The sequence below is a fragment of the Mesoplodon mirus genome (genome assembly GCF_964341445.2).
Source record: "Mesoplodon mirus genome assembly, chromosome: 8".
Taxonomy (NCBI): Eukaryota; Metazoa; Chordata; class Mammalia; order Artiodactyla; family Ziphiidae; genus Mesoplodon; species Mesoplodon mirus.
In genome coordinates this window covers 44,877,947-44,898,700 of record NC_138984.1, presented here as the reverse complement: position 1 = coordinate 44,898,700, position 20,754 = coordinate 44,877,947, and the positions used below count along the sequence as shown (strand labels likewise).

At 37.2% G+C, this 20,754-nt stretch overlaps 1 protein-coding gene across 2 annotated transcripts in view; it reads right to left on the bottom strand.

Moving 5' to 3' along the window:
• Positions 1-20,754, bottom strand: part of HIBCH (3-hydroxyisobutyryl-CoA hydrolase) — a 92,028-nt gene that overhangs the window by 47,595 nt on the left and 23,679 nt on the right. For both annotated transcript variants that reach the window (XM_082630753.1, XM_082630752.1), the window contains exons 5-6: positions 18,669-18,749; positions 14,081-14,133 (exon numbers count right to left, since the gene is read on the bottom strand). In XM_082630753.1, the coding sequence (XP_082486879.1) occupies positions 14,081-14,133; positions 18,669-18,749 (134 nt within the window). The remainder of the gene's footprint in view (positions 1-14,080; positions 14,134-18,668; positions 18,750-20,754) is intronic.

The window sequence follows — 20,754 nt, the reverse complement described above, 5'->3', positions numbered from 1 at the left end:
AATTACTCCATGATTTATACTAATGGCAAGATTAATCCCCCAACACAAAAACAAAAACACATGTAGAACAATTTAATTTGGTGCCTGAAAAAGAAATGTTCCAGATAATAATACATCAGTGTTAAATTCCCTGATTTTGGTGTCTTATTCTTAAGCAATACACACTGAAAATTTTAGCAATAAAGAATTATCATGTATTCAACTTTCAAATGGTTCAGAAAAAAATTATTCACAGACACATGTGGGAGAGAAAATAAAACAAATGCGGAAATAATAGGGAATGTGGATGAAGGATACACTGGAGTTCTCTGTACTATATTACTAATTGAAATTGTTTCACAATAGTCTTTTTGATCCAAATGAAAATAAAAATAAAAATAAATGTGCCAGAGTAACCAGCGCCAACAACCACAGTAAAGAAAACAACAAACTCAGAAAGGCATACAATGGGGTGATGTGACAAATGCTCACACAGAGTCATGAATTTAAATTCTAATCAGAGAGAATGAGTAAGCTCCTGTCCAGAATGAACACTGCATCTCAGTATCAGTGAGTACATGAGAGTCTTCTCTCACCATCATTCAAGATTATAAATGGTTCTTTGAAATTAGGTATATATTTCTGTTAGAAATTCAAATAGATTTTCATCACACATTATGTCACTATGGTATAAAAGTTAATATCATAATCATAAAATAAGTTTCATAATGTATCTATGGGACCACATGCCTTAGATTAGCAGTCTACACAGTAAAAACAAAGATATTTTTATTATGCTTCTCACATTAATATTAACAGGCTAATATTGCATAATAGTATTAACATACCGATTACATAATATTAATGTATTTTGATAGACTACAGAGAGCATTTACATTATCCTGCTTTGGATGCATATAATTCATGTTATTTTTGGACAAAAAATATATTCAGCAGAAACAAATAATTGCGGTAGAAATATTTAATTTATTTATGAATTAACAGTCTACCATCCTTGGAGGTACAGTTTTACTTTAAACAGAAATATCAGAGAGACATTTGAAAATTGCTGAGAGTAAATCTTAAAGTTTATATGAAAAAATTTTTTTTTCAATTATGTGTGGTGATGAGTGTTAACTTATGGTTTCACAACATATACATACATCAAATCATTATGCTGTCACCTAAAACATTATATGTCAATTATACCTCAATTTTTTAAAAAGCCAGTGAGCAGAAATATAATTCTGGTACATCATACATTAAAACATAAATTAGAGGGATTCCCTGGTGGCACCAATGCAGGGGACAGGGGTTCGAGCCCTGGTCCAGGAAGATCCCACATGCTGCAGAGCAACAAAGCCCGTGCACCACAACTACTGAGCCTGCGCTCTAGAGCCCGCAAGGCACAAGTACTGAAGCCCACACACTGCAACTACTGAGCCCACATGCCTAGAGCCCGTGCTCCACAACAAAGAAGCCACCACAATAAGTAGCCAGTGAACCACAACGAGTAGCCCGCGCGGCAACAAAGACCCAACACAGCCCGAATGCAGCCATAAATTAATTAATTAATTAATTAATTTAAAAAACAAAACATAAATTAGAAATAACTCTTACGTATCTCCTGGATTGCTGCTCAAGGTTTTTGCCTAAATAAGCACATTCCCCCAATATATTATAACATACCACATATTATATTTAAATGTCTATTATATTTATTTTTTTGAATTTTATTTTTTATACAGTAGGTTCTTATTAGTTACCTATTTTATACATATTAGTGTGCATATGTCAATCCCAATCATATTTAATAGATGTTTAAAAAGAGAAGCTCTGGGCTTCCCTGGTGGCACAGTGGTTGAGAGTCTGCCTGACAATGCAGGGCACACGGGTTCGTGCCGCGGTCTGGGAAGATCCCACATGCCGCGGAGCGGCTGGGCCCGTGAGCCATGGCCGCTGAGCCTGTGCGTCCGGAGCCTGTGCTCCACAACGGGAGGGGCCACAACAGTGAGAGGCCCGCATACCGCCCAAAAAAAAAAAAAAAAAAAAAAAGAGAAGCTCTAAGAAACCACTACCTCATATCATATATTCAAACAAGAAGAACTATTATAACAGGAGTGCTCTTAATCAACCTCAGATTTACCAACAATTTCCCTTAACTCTGTAAAACTAATATCTATATTAACTAGCATCCTGAAAGCTACTCTCTGGCTACTTTTTTTTAAATATATAAACTTATTTATTTTATTTTTGGCTGCATTGGGTCTTCGGGCAAGCAGGGGCTACTCTTCGTTGCGGTGCCCGTGGGCTTCTCATTGCAGTGGCTTCTCTTGTTGCAGAGCATGGGCTCTAGAGTGCAGGCTCAGTAGTTGTGGCACACGGGCTTAGTCACTCTGCATGACATGTGGGATCCTCCTGGACCAGGGCTCAAACCCGTGTCCCCTGCATTGGCAGGTGGATTCTCAACCACTGTGCCACCAGGGAAGCCCTCTGGCTACTTTCTGATATACCTGATACTTCTCTGATCGTTGAGTTCAGAGTTTACCAAACGTCAGTCACAAATAAAGAGTTATTTCGTGAGAACCAAGTTGAATACTCTGGAAAAGTATGAAAAAGCTAAGTTACTAAACGATTTTGGTATAGGGCAAAGACAGTAATTATTTCAAGTGACTATCCTTCATAATAACATTTATTGTTATTCTGAAACTATTATACACATTAGGACAAAGCAAATTTGTCACAATCTTAATGTTATTTTTTTTTAAATAAAGATTTTCAACATACATGAGAAGAAAGTTATAAATATCAAAGAAGTAAGAATCTAAATTTGAATAGGAAGTACTGAACTCAGGATCTAGGACCTATTTTCTCTTAAAAATAAAACACATATTCTTAGTTCTCTTCAAAAAGGCCTAGAAACAATTACCAACTTAACTAGTGCCCAGATTATTATTGCTAACCATCATTTCCTACTAAAAGTAACCAGGGCTGCCTTGGAAAAACACCCGATTTTAGGTCTGGTGAATAAGATGTACAAAACAAACCTGGAATATGGTTCTTTACCACAAAGCAAAGAAACTCTCAAAGATTTCTGGGGCACAGAAGCCAACTTGAAGGTTCCCATGACAAGTCCACTCTTCTGGTTTGCCTCTCTGGGCCCCCCTTTTTTAGTGTCTTTTATAGGCTCCTTGTTTTGCCTCTGGCCAATAAACATTTTTTTTGTATTCCATTCTGGACTTACTTTGGTTGTCACTTTATTTCTGTCACATTTCCTTGCATTATCTTTTCTACTGACAAATTTTCAATACAAGTTTCTCTGCTATAACACGATGAGTTACTGAAAAAAATCCTCAGGCTCTACAAAACTGCACAGAGCTTATAAGAAAAATAGAGTTTCAGCAGTCCGCTCAAAACCTATGCAACTTTGTAATCTGAGTGCTAACAGAAAGTATAAATGGTCGCAGGCCAGGGACTTGATTAGGACCACCAGCTCAATACGAACAGAGACTGCCACAGCAGATATTTAAAATGCACAAAAACAAAGTGGAAAGAACGGCAATACTTTAATCAGAGCAGGACTGGCACATGCTGAGACAAAGCAGTGTAAGTGCAGCTATAAGCCAGTGGGACCGCCATTAAACACCAAGTGCCAAGAGTTGAGGGTTCACCTTACGGTGCAGGTCCACCCAGAAACAGGCATTTGTTTGTGTGGGTTTTTTTTTTTAATTTTCTTAAAACACAGACAAGAGAATGCCTATTCACAGTACAGCAACTGAGGTAATTAAGCACTCTTTTCCTGTCTAGATGATTATATATCTACTGCCACTATCCTATCTCCCCTTGCCTAGAAAAAACTGCATATGAATCAATAGAATTTTTGCATTATCCTAACATCATTTTCCCATTTACCAATCACTTATGAGCTAATTCATGTTGTAGAAGCACACACTTTGGAGCATACTGTGCCTCTGTAAGTCCTAAAGTTATACTCCCTGCCCAAGCAGCACTCTGAGTTCCAGATGTGCATAACCAACAAAACACTTTTGTTCAGACAGAACACTCCCACGTGGATAAGCCCACAGGTACTTCACACCTAACAAATTAAACTCATCTCCCTTCTCTCCCCCCAACCCACTCCCCAGCCACACTTTCTCCCGAATCTTAAGTAAACAGTCCACCATTCATCCCACTGCCCAGTCTAGAAACCTGGAAGTCATCCTTGCCTCCTTCTCCCCTTTCTCTCTCACTTCCAATACATCATCAAATCCCACCAAGTCTCCTCCTAAGTATCTCCCTTAAATCTATCTAATATCCACCTCCCTTCATTATCTCCATGCTAGTTCAAAATCACCATAATCTCCCAGCTGGATCCCTGCAAGAGCTTCCTGAATCATCTCTTTACAACCAATCCTAACCTCCCTACAACCTGTTCCTCCCACAAGAGAGTTCTCTGTCTAAAATGCACCATTCAAGCCATTTTCCTGGCTAAAAGCACTTTAAAATGGCTCTCCCTCTTGATCTCAGGATGAACAACTTATATCTAAGAGGACTGATCTGGCTTCTTGCTTACCTCTCTAACCTCAGAACTGAACCACTATCTCCTTCATACTCCCAAATCTAGGCACACTTAAATTTCCCAAACATGAATTCTCTCATCTTCACATATACTATTATCTTCTCACTCACACACTATTCTTCTACACTGCATCAACCCCTTAACACGCTTGTACCAACCATAGCGCATTCCTCCACTAGCCCACCTTGTTTGTCCCTGGCTGATTCCTCTTTAAGTCTCAGCTTAAATAAAATTTCCTCCAGGGTGCTTTCCCTACACCATCTCCATCACTAAAGTACTCAGACATACACACACAGTTGAGGCCAGTACTCTTATGTATTCCCAGACGACTCTGTACCTGCCTCACAAGACAGTAAGCTGCATAAGGAAAGAAAATATATCTATCTTGCTCACTATTCTATCCCTAGAGCCTAACCAGTATCTAGTACATAGCAGACATCTAGAAATTTTTGCTGGTTGGGTGAAATAGCTGAGAACAACCTCATATTATTGCTAAAATCATAATGAACCTCTACTTAGTCTTAGATCTCCTACTTCCATATATCCTTAGGAGAATGAGCTCATTTTATGGGCAAAAGGAGCTCCTCTTCCCCTTTCTTCTCTGTGAAATAATCTGATGCCTCCTCAATAAGAGACAGAGCTCTCTAGACCACAAATCATCCAACCCAACATAGTGGGGATAAAATGGAGACAGGATGAGAAGGGCACAGAGGAAAGGTGCCTGCCACTTGACCAAGAACCTAGGGTGCTTTCATATTTAAAAAGGAAATGAACCAAAAACCTAACCAATATGCCCACACGAAGTGGTCAAGGAAATGGAAAAGAACTCCCTGTAGATCTGAGAATCTGCAAATCTGTGAAAGTTGCCAAGAATACCCACACTCCTGGAAAGTAAAAGTTCTACTTCCCAGAAATCAATACCTTAAAATGGGGATGGAGATGGGGCAGGGGCAGGCAGTAAAGCCAAGTTCCTAGTTAGTAAATGGAAGCACTTTCCGATTCTCTACTTAGATATGTTTGGGCTAAAAGCCAGGGTGAAAAGAGTAGAGGCAAGGAGAGAATAAAGGGCTCTATCTAATAAGACAGACAAGGGATGAGATGGAGTTAAACAGCATAGGAACATTTGTTAGAGGGTAATCCATTGTGTATTGAAAAATAGAACCCAATGCTTACCTATGAAAAAGGCTCACTGAGAAACTAAATAACCCTAAAAATCTATTATGAGAAATTGTGCAACTAAAAGCAACCCTTACTCTCCCCTAATAAAGCAGAAGGAAATCTAAGTAGAGAGAATCCCATGGGAGAAAGGGAGGCACCTACCCTTCTCTATCAAGAAAAAGATCTCCATCCAGGCTTGGAGAAATGCCAACAGTGACACAAATGAAAATGAATGCACATAAGTACATATTCTGAACACTTAGAAATCCAAGGGAAATTTCTTCTCTATTCTTCCTTTCACAGATCCTGCCGTGTTATTAATCTTCAGTCTTAAAGGAGGCTCTTATTTTTTGGCCATGCCACGGGATCTTAGTTCCCTGACCAGGGATCTAACCTGGACCCTGGCAGTGAAAGCGCCGAGTCCTAACCACTGTACCACCAGGGAATTTCCCATATCCTTTTTTGTCTGATTATTCTTCCTCTCTTAATATATTTTATTGCTTTCTCCACAACACAACTTTGCCTGTCAGTATAGTCCTTTTATTTTTAGTTCCCAGGGCAACTGCACTGCAGTACCTTGCTTTAGTCTCTGACTGATCATCCTTTTGGGTTTTTTTAAAGATTTTTTTGATGTGGACCTTTTTTTGTGTGTGTGGTACGCGGGCCTCTCACTGTTGTGGCCTCTCCCGCTGCAGAGCACAGGCTCCGGACGCGCAGGCTCAGCGGCCATGGCTCACAGGCCTATCCGCTCCGCGGCATGTGGGATCTTCCTGGACTGGGGCACGAACCTATGTCTCCTGCTTCAGCAGGCAGATTCTCAACCACTGCGCCACCAGGGAAGCCCAATGTGGGCCATTTTTAAAGTCTTCATTGAATTTGTTGCAATATTGCTTCTGTTTTATGTTTTGGTTTTTTGACCGGGTGGCATGTGGGATCTTAGCTCCCTGACCAGGGATCAAACCCGCACCCCCTGCATTGGAAGGCAAATTCTTAATCACTAGACTGCTAGGGAAGTCCCTGACTGATCATCCTTTATCTTTGTACATTTGCTTCAGGTCTAGTTTCATCACAGTTAACAACTGGCTGCTTCCACCCTAAACCGACAAAGGACAAATAAGAATCAGAGTTCAATGCATACCTGTCTCATATTCATGTATCTGAAATCAAGTAACCTTGATCTACACAAGCAGCCTTAGCAATAAGAATGTCTACCGTTCTTATTAGACAAAAACGCTGTAAGGAAAGAAAATTACAGGACAATATTCCTGATGAACACAGATGGAAAAATCCTTAACAAAATATCAGGAAACTAAATTCAACAATACATTAAAAGGATCATATACCATGATCAAGTAGGATTTACTCCTGAGATGCAAGAATGGTTCAACATATGTGAAATCAATGTGATGCACCACATTAACAAAATGAAGGATAAAAATCATATGACCATCTCAATAGATGCAGAAAAAGCATTTGATGAAATTCAACATTCTTTTATGATAAAAACCCTCAACAAATTAGGTATAGATGGAATGTACCTCAACATAATAAAGTCCATACATGACAAGCCCACAGCTAACATCATACTCAACAGTGAAAAGCTGAATGCTTTTCCTCTATGATCAGGAATAAGACAAGGATGCCCACTCTCACCACTTTTATTCACCACAGAAAGTCCTAGCCAGAGCAATTCGGCAAGAAGAATAAATAAAAGGATCTAAATCAGAAAGGAAGTAAAAATATCTGAAGATGACATGATATTATATATAGGAAACCCTAAAGATGCCATAAAAAATGTTAAAACTAGTAAACAAATTCAGTAAAGTTGCAGGATACAAAATTAATACACAAAAATCAGTTGTGTTTCTGTACACAAATAACTTTCAGAGAGAGAAATTAAGAAAACGATCCCATTTACAATTGGATCAAAAAGAATAAAATACCTAAGAATAAATTTAACCAAGGAGGTGAAAGAGCTATACACTCACAACTCTAAGACATTGATGAAAGAAACTGAAGAAGACACATATTATGGAAAGATATTCTGTGCTCACTGATCGGATGAATATTGTTTAAATGTCCATACTACCCAAAGCAATCTACAAACTCAATGTAATCTCTGTCAAAATTTCAATGGCATTTTTCACAGATACAGAATAATCAAGACCTCAAATAGCCAAAGAAACCTTGAGAAAGAAAAACAAAGCTGGAAGCATCACACTTCCTGACTCCAAATCATATTATAAAGCTACAGTCATCAAAACACTATGGTATTGGCATAAAAACAGACACACAGACCAGTGGAACCAAAAAATAATAATAATAATAATAGAGAGAGAGAGAGAATGCGCCCCCAAATAAAACCACACAATATGGTCAATTAATTTTCAACAAAGGAGTCAAGAATATACAATGGGGAAAGGACTATCTCTTCAATAAATGGTGTTGGGAAAACCAGATATCCACATGGAAAAAAATGAAACTAGACCTCACTCTATACACAAAAATCAGCTCAAAATGGATTAGACTTGAATGTAAGACCTGAAATCATAAAACTCCTAGAAGAAAACATAAGGAATAAGCTCCTTCATACTGGTCTTGGCAAAGATTTGGGGGATTGACACCAAACGCAAAGGCAAAAAAGCAAAAATAAACGTGAACTGCATCAGATAGAAGCTTCTACACAGCAAAGGAAATCACCAACAAATGAAAAGGCAACCTATGACATGGGAGAAAATATCTGCAAACCATATAACTGATCAGGGGTTAATATCCAAAATACACTCAGCCTTCCATACCCGCAGATTTAACCAACTGTGAATTCAAAATATTGAGAAAAAAACTCCAGAAAGTTCCGAAAAGATTTGAATTTTGCTGCGCAACAGCAACTATTTACATTGTATTTTCACAGCATTTACACAGTATAAGTAACCTAGAGATGATTTAAAGTATATACGAGGATACGCATAGGTTATATGCAAATACTACATCATTTTGTAGTAATTCTTCTCATAAGAACATGTCTCAGTGACATTAATTGTAGCTAAACTCAATCTGATTCAGTAGCTCCCATTTAACTGAGCACTAGTCAGTTTTCCACGTGGCTGGTTTGTGTCCCAAAAAGTCTTTTGGAGATTGTATATGCTCACTGTTTCCAATCCAGTTCCCACTCCTTCTCTATTCATTAGAGTATACCCCTTCTAAAGTATGCCTTAAAACTTTTAATTTTCCATTACATTGATCACAAAACCCTTTTGCTTGCAGCATTTTTAGGACACTTTGAGAAACACAAAAACAATACCATATTGTAAACATATTCTGAGTTGGCTTGGGGGAGCTAATTTTGTTTCTACTGTAAAATGCATTGGTGGGAAGAGAAAAGGGAGGAAGGGAGAGAGGAAAGGACAAAGAAAGGGAAGAAGGAAAAGGAAAGAAACTTAAAAGTTTTTAAAATCCAATTCAGTTGGGAGGGAAATGTAGGCAGTACTACACATACAGAATAAAAATAAGATTTTTTTCTGTTCTGTATCTACTTAAAATTAATTTTAACTTTTAAAGCAAATTTGCCTTTCCGTTATATATTAACTTGAGAAAATATGACTAGATTTCTAAAATAAAGGGTAAAGGAAACTAAAATTCTTCCTTCTTAGGAAACAATGAATTATTCTTTCAAATTGCTATTCAAATAATTTTTCATCTCTTTCAAAAACATCGTAATGACATAATCTTACATACTTTTAATTAACCAAGTGGAGAACCACTCAGAAACATTTTTATTTTACTGTATATCAAAATATCAAGTAAACATTTGAATTTCTGAAATCTGAAACATAATAGAATTTAGTCATCCCCTCTACAAAGTGCTGTGTTACTCTTCATGGTACACAACAAGAGACAGTAAAACTGTCATTTTCATTGCTGGAAAAATATTTTTTTCTATAGTAAAAAAGAAAAAATAAGATTACATAAAAATCAAGCTCTATGGCACCATCTTTTGGATTGTTCAAGTTTTCTTATAATTCTTTCTTATAAGAAACAATTCATTGATCAGAATCAAGATAAAGACAGAGACAAAACTATTTGGCTACCTTTTCATAAGCTATATTTGCCCTATCTTAGTCTCATACTTTTATATTAGGATTTAAAATGTATCCATAAAACAATTACCTATAATACTAAAATTCTACTAAAAATTCTGAAAATAAAGTCCTTTTGAATTAACAAACTGCAAGTTCTCAACACTTTATGGCAGTGGTTCCTAAAGTGAGGCACCCCCACTATCACGAGCATCATCGACATCAACTGGGAACTTTTAGAAATGCAAATTCTTAGGCCACACTTCAAACTGACTAAACTGGAACTGGGGGGGGTGAGAGGAGTCAGCCTTTTTTTTTTTTTTTTAAGTCCATCTTTATTTATTTATTTTTTTATAATATTTTATTTTGGGCTGCTTTGGGTCTTTGTTGCTGCGCGCAGGCTTTCTCTAGTTGCAGCGAGTGAGAGCTACTCTTCATTGTGGTGTGCGGGGTTCTCATTGAAGTGTCTTCTCTTGTTGTGGAGCATGGGTTCTAGGCACACGGGCTTCAGTAGTTGCAGCACGTGGGCTCAGCAGTTGTGGCACGTGAGTCGTAGAGCACACAGGCTTCAGTAGTTGCAGCACGTGGGCTCTAGAGAGCAGGCTCCATAGTTGTGGCGCACAGGCTTAGTTGCTCTGCGGCATGTGGGATCTTCCCGGACCAGGGATCAAACCCGTGTCCCCAGCATTAGCAAGCGGGTTCTTAACCACTGCACCACCAGGGAAGTCCCAAGTCTGCCTTTTAACAAGCTCTTGGATTCTGATACAAACTAACCTGTGAGAACCACTGCCTTCCAGCCCTTGGATTTTGATATGAGCTAACCTGTGAGAACCACTGCCTTTTTGAAAAAGGTCCACAGCTAACACTGAACTACACACTAGTTGGGAATCGCTAGTAGTTCAGCAGTTCCTAACCTTAGTTTCACATTGGGATTATAAGGGAGCTTTAAAAATACCCGAGTCCTGCTCCAATATGTGATTAATGGTTCAGGAGGTAAGTAAAGCCTGGGCACCAGGACTTCTGAAAGATTCTCAAGTGATTCTAAAATGCAGCCAAGGTTGAGAGCCAAAGATCTAGAGGATTACATTTTCAAAAGCTAGAGTTCACTGAGTCTTATATTAAGCAACGTTTGTAAATGAGACATGAAAAGTTAGCCTTCAAAACCAAGATACAGGGCTTCCCTGGTGGCGCAGTGGTTGAGAGTCTGCCTGCCAATGCAGGGGACGCAGGTTCGAGCCCTGGTCTGGGAGGATCCCACATGCTGCGGAGCAACTGGGCCCGTGAGCCACAACTGCTGAGCCTGCGCGTCCGGAGCCTGTGCTCCGCAACAAGAGAGGCCGCGGTAGTGAGGGGCCCGCGCACCGCGATGAAGAGTGGCCCCCAATTGCCACAACTAGAGAAAGCCCTGGCACAGAAACAAGGACTCAACACAGCCAAAAATAAATATAAAAATTAATTAATTAATTAATTTAAAAAAAAAAACCCAAGATACATATAAAATCCCATTACAAGAAAGAAGAACTGATTCACTTCCAGTCTGTAAATTTTACTCTTTCAAAGTCTACAAAGATGTTTTTTAAAGCAGAATTTTTTAAATAAACAATTTATTAAATATATACTGTGCATTCCCTAGTTGTTATGAGCATGCTAAAAAAAAAAGTAGTCCTCACCTTTATAGACCATCTAATATACTTGGGCATATTTCATAATAACTGACAATAAAGAATAAATGCCAGGCTTCCCTGGTGGCGCAGTGGTTGAGAGTCCGCCTGCCGATGCAGAGGACACGGGTTCGTGCCCTGGTCCGGGAAGATTCCACATGCCGCGGAGCGGCTGGGCCAGTGAACCATGGCCGCTAGGCCTGCGCGTCCGAAGCCTGTGCTCTGCAACGGGAGAGGCCACAACAGTGAGAGGCCCACGTACCGCAAAAAAAAAAAAAGAAAAAGAAAAAGAATAAATGCCAAATTTGGAGTAACGATTGAATGCACTGAGTCAATGAAGGAAAAAAAATCACATCTAATCATAGTGGTATTTAAGACTGTTAAAAAAATATAGGGTAGAACTTTCAGTCTTTAAAGATGAATTAGATGTAGAGTACATATGGGGCATTGTAGGTGGCAGACCTGACAGAAGAAAAGACACATAGGTTTTTTTTTTTTTTTTTTTTTTAGGGGCAGGGCTGACAATATGTAATATAAAAGAACCTTTCTCACTGAGGGGTTCCTCCTCTGAATCAGAGATCACTGCAAAAGACTTAACTATTTTCTCAGTTTTTCCAAGCATGGTATATAACTGGTACCATTCTAGAATCACAGGGCAGAAATATGAATGCAGTTAATTCATTACATACAATCGATGTCTTGGGCACTAGTTCCCACTTAACATGACTCAATCACTTGGAGGACTTATTAAAACACATACTACTGGGCTCCACCCTTAGAGTTTGACTAATGTTTGTTCTCATCATTTTTTTTTTTTTTTTTTTTTTTTTTGTGGTACGCGGGCCTCTCACTGCTGTGGCCTCTCCCGTTGCGGAGCACAGGCTCTGGACGCACAGGCTCAGCGGCCATGGCTCACGGGCCCAGCCGCTCCGCGGCATGTGGGATCTTCCCAGACTGGGGCACGAACCCATGTCCCCTGCCTCGGCAGGCGGACTCTCAACCACTGCGCCACCAGGGAAGCCCCTGTTCTCATCATTTTTATCCTTGTCCTTTTTTGGTGAGAGCTTCTCAAGTTTGTCCTCCACAGACACAAGTTCATTATCTGTAATATGAAATTCAACTCCTTCTTATCTATGACCTTCAAAGTGGAATGTCAGGTTCTGCTATTGCATTTTAGTTTCCAGTCATCCTTCCTATGTTGCCTGTTCCCCCTTGTAACCTGCTGCCCTTTCATCTAAGCTTGTTGTCTGCTTATGGCTGTCTTTCCTATTTCATTGGAGCCACATCATTTTACATGTTATTAAGCATGCCCAGTGTTTTTTTGTTTGTTTTCATTTTTTTCTGGTTCCTTTCACATTCACAGGGGGCTCTTCCTTCAAAGCTTCAGATTATGTTCCTTCCTTTTGTTCTGCAGAATTTTTTCAGGGAGCTCTTATTTTTCCCATCTTAGCACTTCATTGACAAAGACAGCACAATCAACTCACGCTCAGTACCTGCCACAAGCTGAGAGGTATAGACTGCCCTTGATCCTGCTCCTAACGACAGGTTAATGGAAGCCCTTTCCCAAAACGACGTGCAGGATCTAAGCAGTTCTGATGGATAGGGTGTGTGGGATTAACAGATACAAACTATTATGTGCAGAATGGATAAACAACAAGGCCCTACTGTATAGCACAGGGAACTGTATTCAATATCCTGTCATAAACTGTAAGGGAAAAGAATATGAAAAAGAATGTATATATATGTATAACTGAATCACTTCGCTGTATAGCAGAAATTAACACAATATTGTAAATCAACTATACTTCAATAAAACAAATTCAAAAAGAAAGATCTAAGCAATTCCAAGTGCCCAAGAGACTTCATCTAGTGTGTGGTTTTCCTAAAAAGAGGGGGACATCTCCCAATGACTAAATGTTTGAAATACTTAACAAGTTCAATCTTTGAAATTCCACCCTTCAGCTTCCTACTACCTTCTTCAATCCTACCTTTTCCTGCCATGAAGACCTATCTGACCTCTCACTTCTTTAAAGGCTTGTCTTTTGTTGTAGCCAGTGCCACACATTAGAACACTTTTTCTGTAATTATTTCATGTTCTCTCCAACTCCCTATAAAATTATTCAAAGCCAATGAAATCTAAAATTTATTTCTTTTGCATCTGTGCTATTACAAAGATTTGTCAACTGATAGAAATGCACTTTCAGAGAACTTCAAAAAATATCCAAACACTTTCACTAAGGTGAGATTTTGTGCAGTAGATATAACTTAGGAACCCCATCTTCACTATTCAGAGTCTAAAAAACCCTCAACATTCCAGTTTCTTTCCTGAAGCTGTTGAAAGCAATCAGTTTACTTATAAGTAGAAAAAGGGCTCTACATAAGAAAAAAAATAATCAATTTTGTTAGTTAAGAAAGCTTACTAATTCAAGAAGCTGAAATACCATAGAACATAATTAAGAACGTATTTTTTGGGGTGAAGCAAATATTATATCCCAAACCTGCAAAGCTCCAAACATGATTTGTTTCAACTTCTATTGTATTACATTCATTGTCTCACTTCTGTTTAATAATTAACTTATTTTTAATATAGCTCACATAACAATGATAAGAGTAAACAGTCTACTTACCCCACCCATTGTAATTCCATGAATAAGTGCAATATATGGTTTCTGGCAAGAATCTAAAAGAAACAGAGCTGTAATTAGTTATAATGCTGAAAATACATTTTATTTTTCCAAAAATCACATGTTACATGAACTCTGAGTATTTTCCCTAAGAAATTTTTGCAAGAAATATCAAAGTAGACTAAACATATGGCTTATAAAATATGTTCTTTTTAAAACATCAGTCCATACACAATCCTGATCTATTCATTATTATGAAAAACTCAACACCTCAATTTGAAACAAATGAAAGCCTATATAACTCAGCTATTGAGAAGAACAATATTTGCCTTATAAGCCACTGATGTTTATGTAACACAGGTGTATTTTAAAGAACATAATTTGTCTTCTATACATCTAAAGAAGTATCTGGATACAAAGAGAAGTGCAGCATACAGGAAAAAGCAAGGACTGGGAGATAAAAGACCCAAATTTTAGTCTCAGCTTTGTCATTAACTGGCAATTCAACTATATTTAATATATATACTGGCATTAGATACTTATATACTGGCAATTCAATATATATATATATATGTGTATACACATATATGCATGTAAGTTATACATATATATGCCTATCATACATGTGTATATCATGTATATAATATATAGATAAGTTTCCCTCTCTATTAAATGATGAGACTTGCCTCAGAAGTTCCTTCCAGCTCAAAAATCCTGTAAACTTTTACTCTGTTCCTTTCCCTCTGAAGAGGAAGTTGCGCACAACATAATATAAATCACTGTACTTCTATTACAGCTTGTTGCCAATGTAACTTCCTTACCAAAGACCAATATAAAAGTGCAGTTTTGATCCATCTAGCAATTCTATAAATATTCCCAATCTGCCAAATGAGCCACTGAAGTACAATTCTAATTTAACATTCACAAGGACTTCCACAGCCCTCAATTTTTAACTATAATTCCCTAGAAACAGTGGAAACAAATATCTCTACTGATTGGAGTGGACATGCATACAAATATCCCATTTCAGCTACAGGTACATATATTTTAGATATGAAATATCAGAAGCTAATTGATGCAGGAACACAAGGCCAGAATCTGTCAAATTCCTTAACGACTAAAATATGTCATTACAATGTATAGAAATTATATCTGGAAGGCTTTCTCTCTGTATATTAACATTTTACTAAACTCTTGTCCAACTGCTTAGAGGTTTTCTCCCCTCTCCTTTTATTTAGTATAGAACTGCACTGTCTAATATAGTAGCCAATAGCCAAATGTAGTTATTTAGATTATAATTAATTACAATTAAACAAAGGTAAAATTCAGTTTACTGATCACAGTAGCACCATTTCAAGTGCTCATCAGCCATGTGTGGCTAGTAGTGATCATATTGCACAGCACAGAAACAGAATACTTTTATCATTACAGAAAGTACTATTGGACAGCGCTGGTATGAATTTTTAGAATGAATAAAACATCCTAAGTAAAACCTGATCTGTAGAATTATAGACTCAAAGAAATGAGAGCTCTCCATTCAATGTGGCTCACTGAGTTAAATTGGGAAACAGCCTCGTCTCCCCACTCCTACCTCAAAGACAAAAATTCTAGAAAAAAATTTTGTTTTCAGTGTATATCCAAGCTCAAAGCCAAACAAGGGAAATCCTCAGGTGCCAGAAACAAATAAACTCAAAGCTAATAGCTGTGTGGAAGCTACAGCCAAAGATTATGAGTGTGTGTGTGTGTGTGTGTGTGTATCTGTTCTGAGTCAGGAATAACATGGGCCACACATAACGTGCTATGAGTTAATACCTGCATAAAGCCTCACGGTAGGAAGAGCTATACGATTTGTAAAACATAGCTAGAAAAACTCTATCTGCTGATCCTAAAACTCAGTAAGCTCCTGCCCATGAGAGGAAGAGAAAAAGTCAGAAAAGTGGATGCTCAGGCACTAGACCACTACAACTGAACAAACAAAAGAAAAATACCCCTAACAAATTTGGAATAGAAGTAACATCTGTAACTTGGTAAAAAGTGTCTATAAAATGATTATATACTAAAGAATGAAATTTTAAAAGCTTTCCCATGGACATCGGAAATAAGACAACACCACAATCATTCAGCATTATAATAGAGGTCCTAGCCAAAATATAACAAGAAAAGTCATAAGTATACAGACTGGAAAGAGATGAAAAAAATTATGCGTAGATGGTAGAATTACCAATGTAGAAAAGCCAAGAGAACCTAAAGAAACATCATTAGAACTGATAATAAATTTCAGCAGGGTTGCTGGATGTTAAGAACAAAATACTAAAATCAAAAGCATTTCTACATGCTAGAAATAGTCAATTAGAAAATGTAATAAGAAAAATTACTATTAAATGTAGTAACAAAAAAAAGCTGTCTAAAAATAACACTTTAAAAATCTTTTTTTTTCTTTATGGAGAAAATTATAAAACATTATGAAAGGACATGAAAGTCAATCTGATGAAAATGTTCTAAAACTGATTAATGGCGATGACTGCATAAGCTTATTAAATATCAAAATAATTTTAAAATTCATTTGAATTTTTAAAAACCAAAAAAAAATTCATTTGAAAAATCAAAAGTCCAAGAGTAGCCAAGAAAATCTTGAAAGAAAACAAGGGTAACTTGTCCTACCAGAGAGAGACATATCTTAAAGCTATAATAATCTCGACACTGTAGTTTTACCATATGTACAGACAAATAGGCCAATGAACAAAGTTGCCCAGAAACAGACCTGGTCACATATAAGAACTTGATATATGATAGAAGTATCATTAAAACCAGTGAGGAAAACAAGGACTATTCAATCAAAGGCATTACAACTTCTGGCTTTCTAGTTGAAAAGTAAAAGTTAGATGATGTCACATGCAAAAAAATTCCAAGCACTTTAAAGACTTAGAGTATAAAGAAACAAACTATTAAAAGAAAATGTAGGGCCTCCCTGGTGGCGCAGTGGTTGAGAGTCCGCCTGCCGATGCAGGGGATACGGGTTCGTGCCCCGGTCTGGGAGGATCCCATATGCCGCGGAGCGGCTGGGCCCGTGAGCCATGGCCGCTGGGCCTGCGCATCCGGAGCCTGTGCTCCGCAACGGGGGAGGCCACAACAGTGAGAGGCCCGCATACCGCAAAAAAAAAAAAAAAAAAAAAAAAAAGAAAATATAAAAGAACATCTTAAAAACTTCCATGTTATTAAGCGTTTTTTAAATGCAAATAGCAGAAATCATAAAGGAAAAGAATGAATACATTTCATCTCAAACAAAAACTTGTATATACCAAAAGATAAAGTAGCAGACTGAGAGAAGTGTATTTATAATATATATGATCTACAAAAGTGAAGAATCAGAATACATAAAGACCTATAAAATCAGTAAGAAAAAGACAATCCAAAAGAAAGATAAACAAAGGATGAAACTGAAAAGAAAATCTAAATGATTAACATAAACACCTTCTACTTTACCTGCGTCCAATGAAGTACAAATTAAAACCACAATAAGATATCAAGCATGCAAAGTTTAAAAACAAAAAATGATAGAAAGGACATGTAGAAAATAAAGTCTTATACTTTAGAGAAGAATTTGGAAACACACTGAAGATACGTAAACTCTATGATCCATCCATTTGACTTCTATTATTTCTAGAAATTTTTGCACATGGGCACTAAGGGTGTACATATAAGGGTGTAACAATCTGTATTAGTAAAAAGCTGAAATAATCTAAAATAACCACTAATATAGAACAGATTAAGTAATATGGGGTAAGTGAATAATATAAGAACAGTTACATTCCATGTTATTAAAAACTTATGGAATGGTATACACAGTAAGAAAGTACTTATGCAAATTTCAAAAACACAAAGTAATACTACTTTTGTTCATAAATATGTAGTAAAAATATAAGGTACAGTCTAACTGGATGTGCTAAAAACTAATGACAATGGTTGCTTCTGAGGAGGGATACTGGTTGCTTCTGGAGAGAGAAAGAAATGGCACTGAAGCAAGCAATGAAGTAGACTGAACAGTAATTTAAAAACTCATAATATTCTATTTAATTTAAATAAATTTCAAAACATCAAGCAAAAATAAAATGTAGTGGTCTATTCATTCTGGGCTGGTGGGTACACAAGTATTTATTATATTATTCCCTGTAATTTAACATTTGAAACACATGCCTGATAAATGTAACTACTGTGTCACTTCCAACGAAATCTGGAATGATGACTATAAAGAAATTTCATCCCAGAGTTCCTCAAGAATTCAGAAATGACACTTCATTTTATAGAGAAAACTGGCACCCAAGTTTTTTGTTTTCCAAGAAAGCCAACCATATGATCAGAATCCATGTTTCCATATTGATTATATGGCAAATAGTAGTTAAGTATACCCTATTTAATAATCAAGTATGAATTGTTCTGGAATGAGCAGTCAGACTACTTTAATCAAGTTTATTCCTGGCACAAAGTATATAAAAGATTAAACAAGAGTGTCTGTTGATTACATTTTAACAATTCATACAGTGCAGCTTATGTCTTGATTCAATTTTCAAAGCTCTCAGCAGAGCACACATACCAATAGCATTGTTCAGCATATATTCTTCTCTGAAGAAATCTTGAGCTATCTTCTGATTTGCCTTTCTAGCTTCTGATATCACTACAATGAAAAAAGAAAAAAGGATTACAAATCAAAGAAAGTGTTTTCCAGTCAATATAGTCAAATAGAAAAATTTTAAATAATGTGATAGTAAGTACCAGGGGGAAAGTCTAGAATGGTTTGTTAAGGTTCTGAAGTCACCCATGCCACGGACACACTATAGTTAGCCCCAAATCCATAGTCCAATGTCAAAACTTCAAGGCAAAAATTCTTATTCAGCACTTCTTACAAAGTGTTATACTTAAATTATAAGTTATATATTGGTACAAAATGCATTTTCTTTTGACTATTTTCTGTAGCACCTAAACGAATGTTTGCTGGATACATGTTTCCTTTGGTAATAAGTATCTTAACACAAAGTACATTATACATATACACACAAAGAAATATATGCACATGTGCATGCACACACACACAGTATATATTCCATCTAGTTAAATACTTCTGCCACATTCATTTCACCATGGAACATTTGCTGAGCATCTACCAGGTACCACGCACTGTTTTCAGTGCTGTACATAACAAGACAGCAATATAAGACGGCTGCCCTGGAGTTCAGACTAGTAAGACAGACTACTGAGCTACACTCCTTGTGTCATGCCCACTCTAAGGTTGGGGTGCCGTGGGAATATGAGCATAAGAGATGTAATTAAAAGAAGCCTTCCCAGGGACTTCCCTGGCAGTCCAGTGGTTAGGACTCTATGCTTCCACTGCAGGGGCCACAGGTTCGATCTCTGGTCAGGGACTAAGATCCTGCATGGCACATGATGCACCCCCCAAAAAAGTAATTTTTTTAAAAAATAAAAGAAGGCTTCCCAGAAGAGAGAACTCTGAGCCAAATGTGAACAACAGGTAAGGATTTCCTAAAAATGAAAAGTTCTGAAAAGTTAAAAGTTCTGAGTAGAAAAAGGAGTACCTACAAAGGCACACAGGCAAGAAAGAATAAAATCAAGAAATAAGTAGTTTTAAAAGACTAAAGGAGAATGGTAAAAGGTGAGGCTAAGAAGGTAAATGAGATAGTAATATCCTTATTTATTAATATCAATGGAAATATAACCTCTCAAAGATATTGCTACAGCATACAAATGCCTGTCTTAATAAGCAGGTGCTCAGTAAATATCTTAATAATATATAACAATTAAATGGTTTCATTTCTATTGCAAGTTTCTATTATCCAGAGTTCCATAGTCCAATCTACTATACTGCTACTATAGTCAATGTCAAAACCACCATCAAACCTCTCTTCCATACACTTCAAGCTCATATGCTTTTCCTGTCTAAGTCCTATGAGAATTACCTACTAAAATACAAATTAAATATAATATATACATTTACTTCTTTTATGGGAAAGAGTTACATAAAAATTGTTGACTATTAATAGATTTTTAGACTAACTTCAGAACTCTGATACAGCTTCCTTCAAAATGTTCCAACCAAATATTGACTTTTTTTCTTGGTTCTTAAAAAAAAAAAGGTTTGGGGAATTCCCAGGTGGTCTGGTGGTTAGGACTCAGTGCTTTCACTGCCGTGGCCCAGGTTCAGGCCCTGGTTGGGGAACTAAGATCCTGCAAGCCACATGGGGTGGCCAAATAAATAAATAAATAAATATTTTAAAAATAAAAAAAGGTTTGATATCTAGTTTTGTCATTCTGAGGCTTTCACCAATAAAACCCCTAAAACCCTCATCTATTATCTTTCATCATTTCTCCCCAATACTAAATGAAAAAGAGTGTAAATTGCATTGCCTGTGGAATAAAGCTCTTTTACCTCAGAAATCTTCTGAGATTTCCTTCCAATCTTATTCTAACCAATCAGTTCTATATAAATTAAATGTTTAGTAACATCATTTAAAATTTTTTTGTCAGGGCTTCCCTAGTGGCACAGTGGTTGGGAATCCACCTGGCAATGAAGGGGACATGAGTTTGGGCCCTGGTCTAAGAAGATCCCACATGCCTCAGAGCAGGTAATCCCATGTGCCACAACTACTGAGCCTGCGCTATAGAGC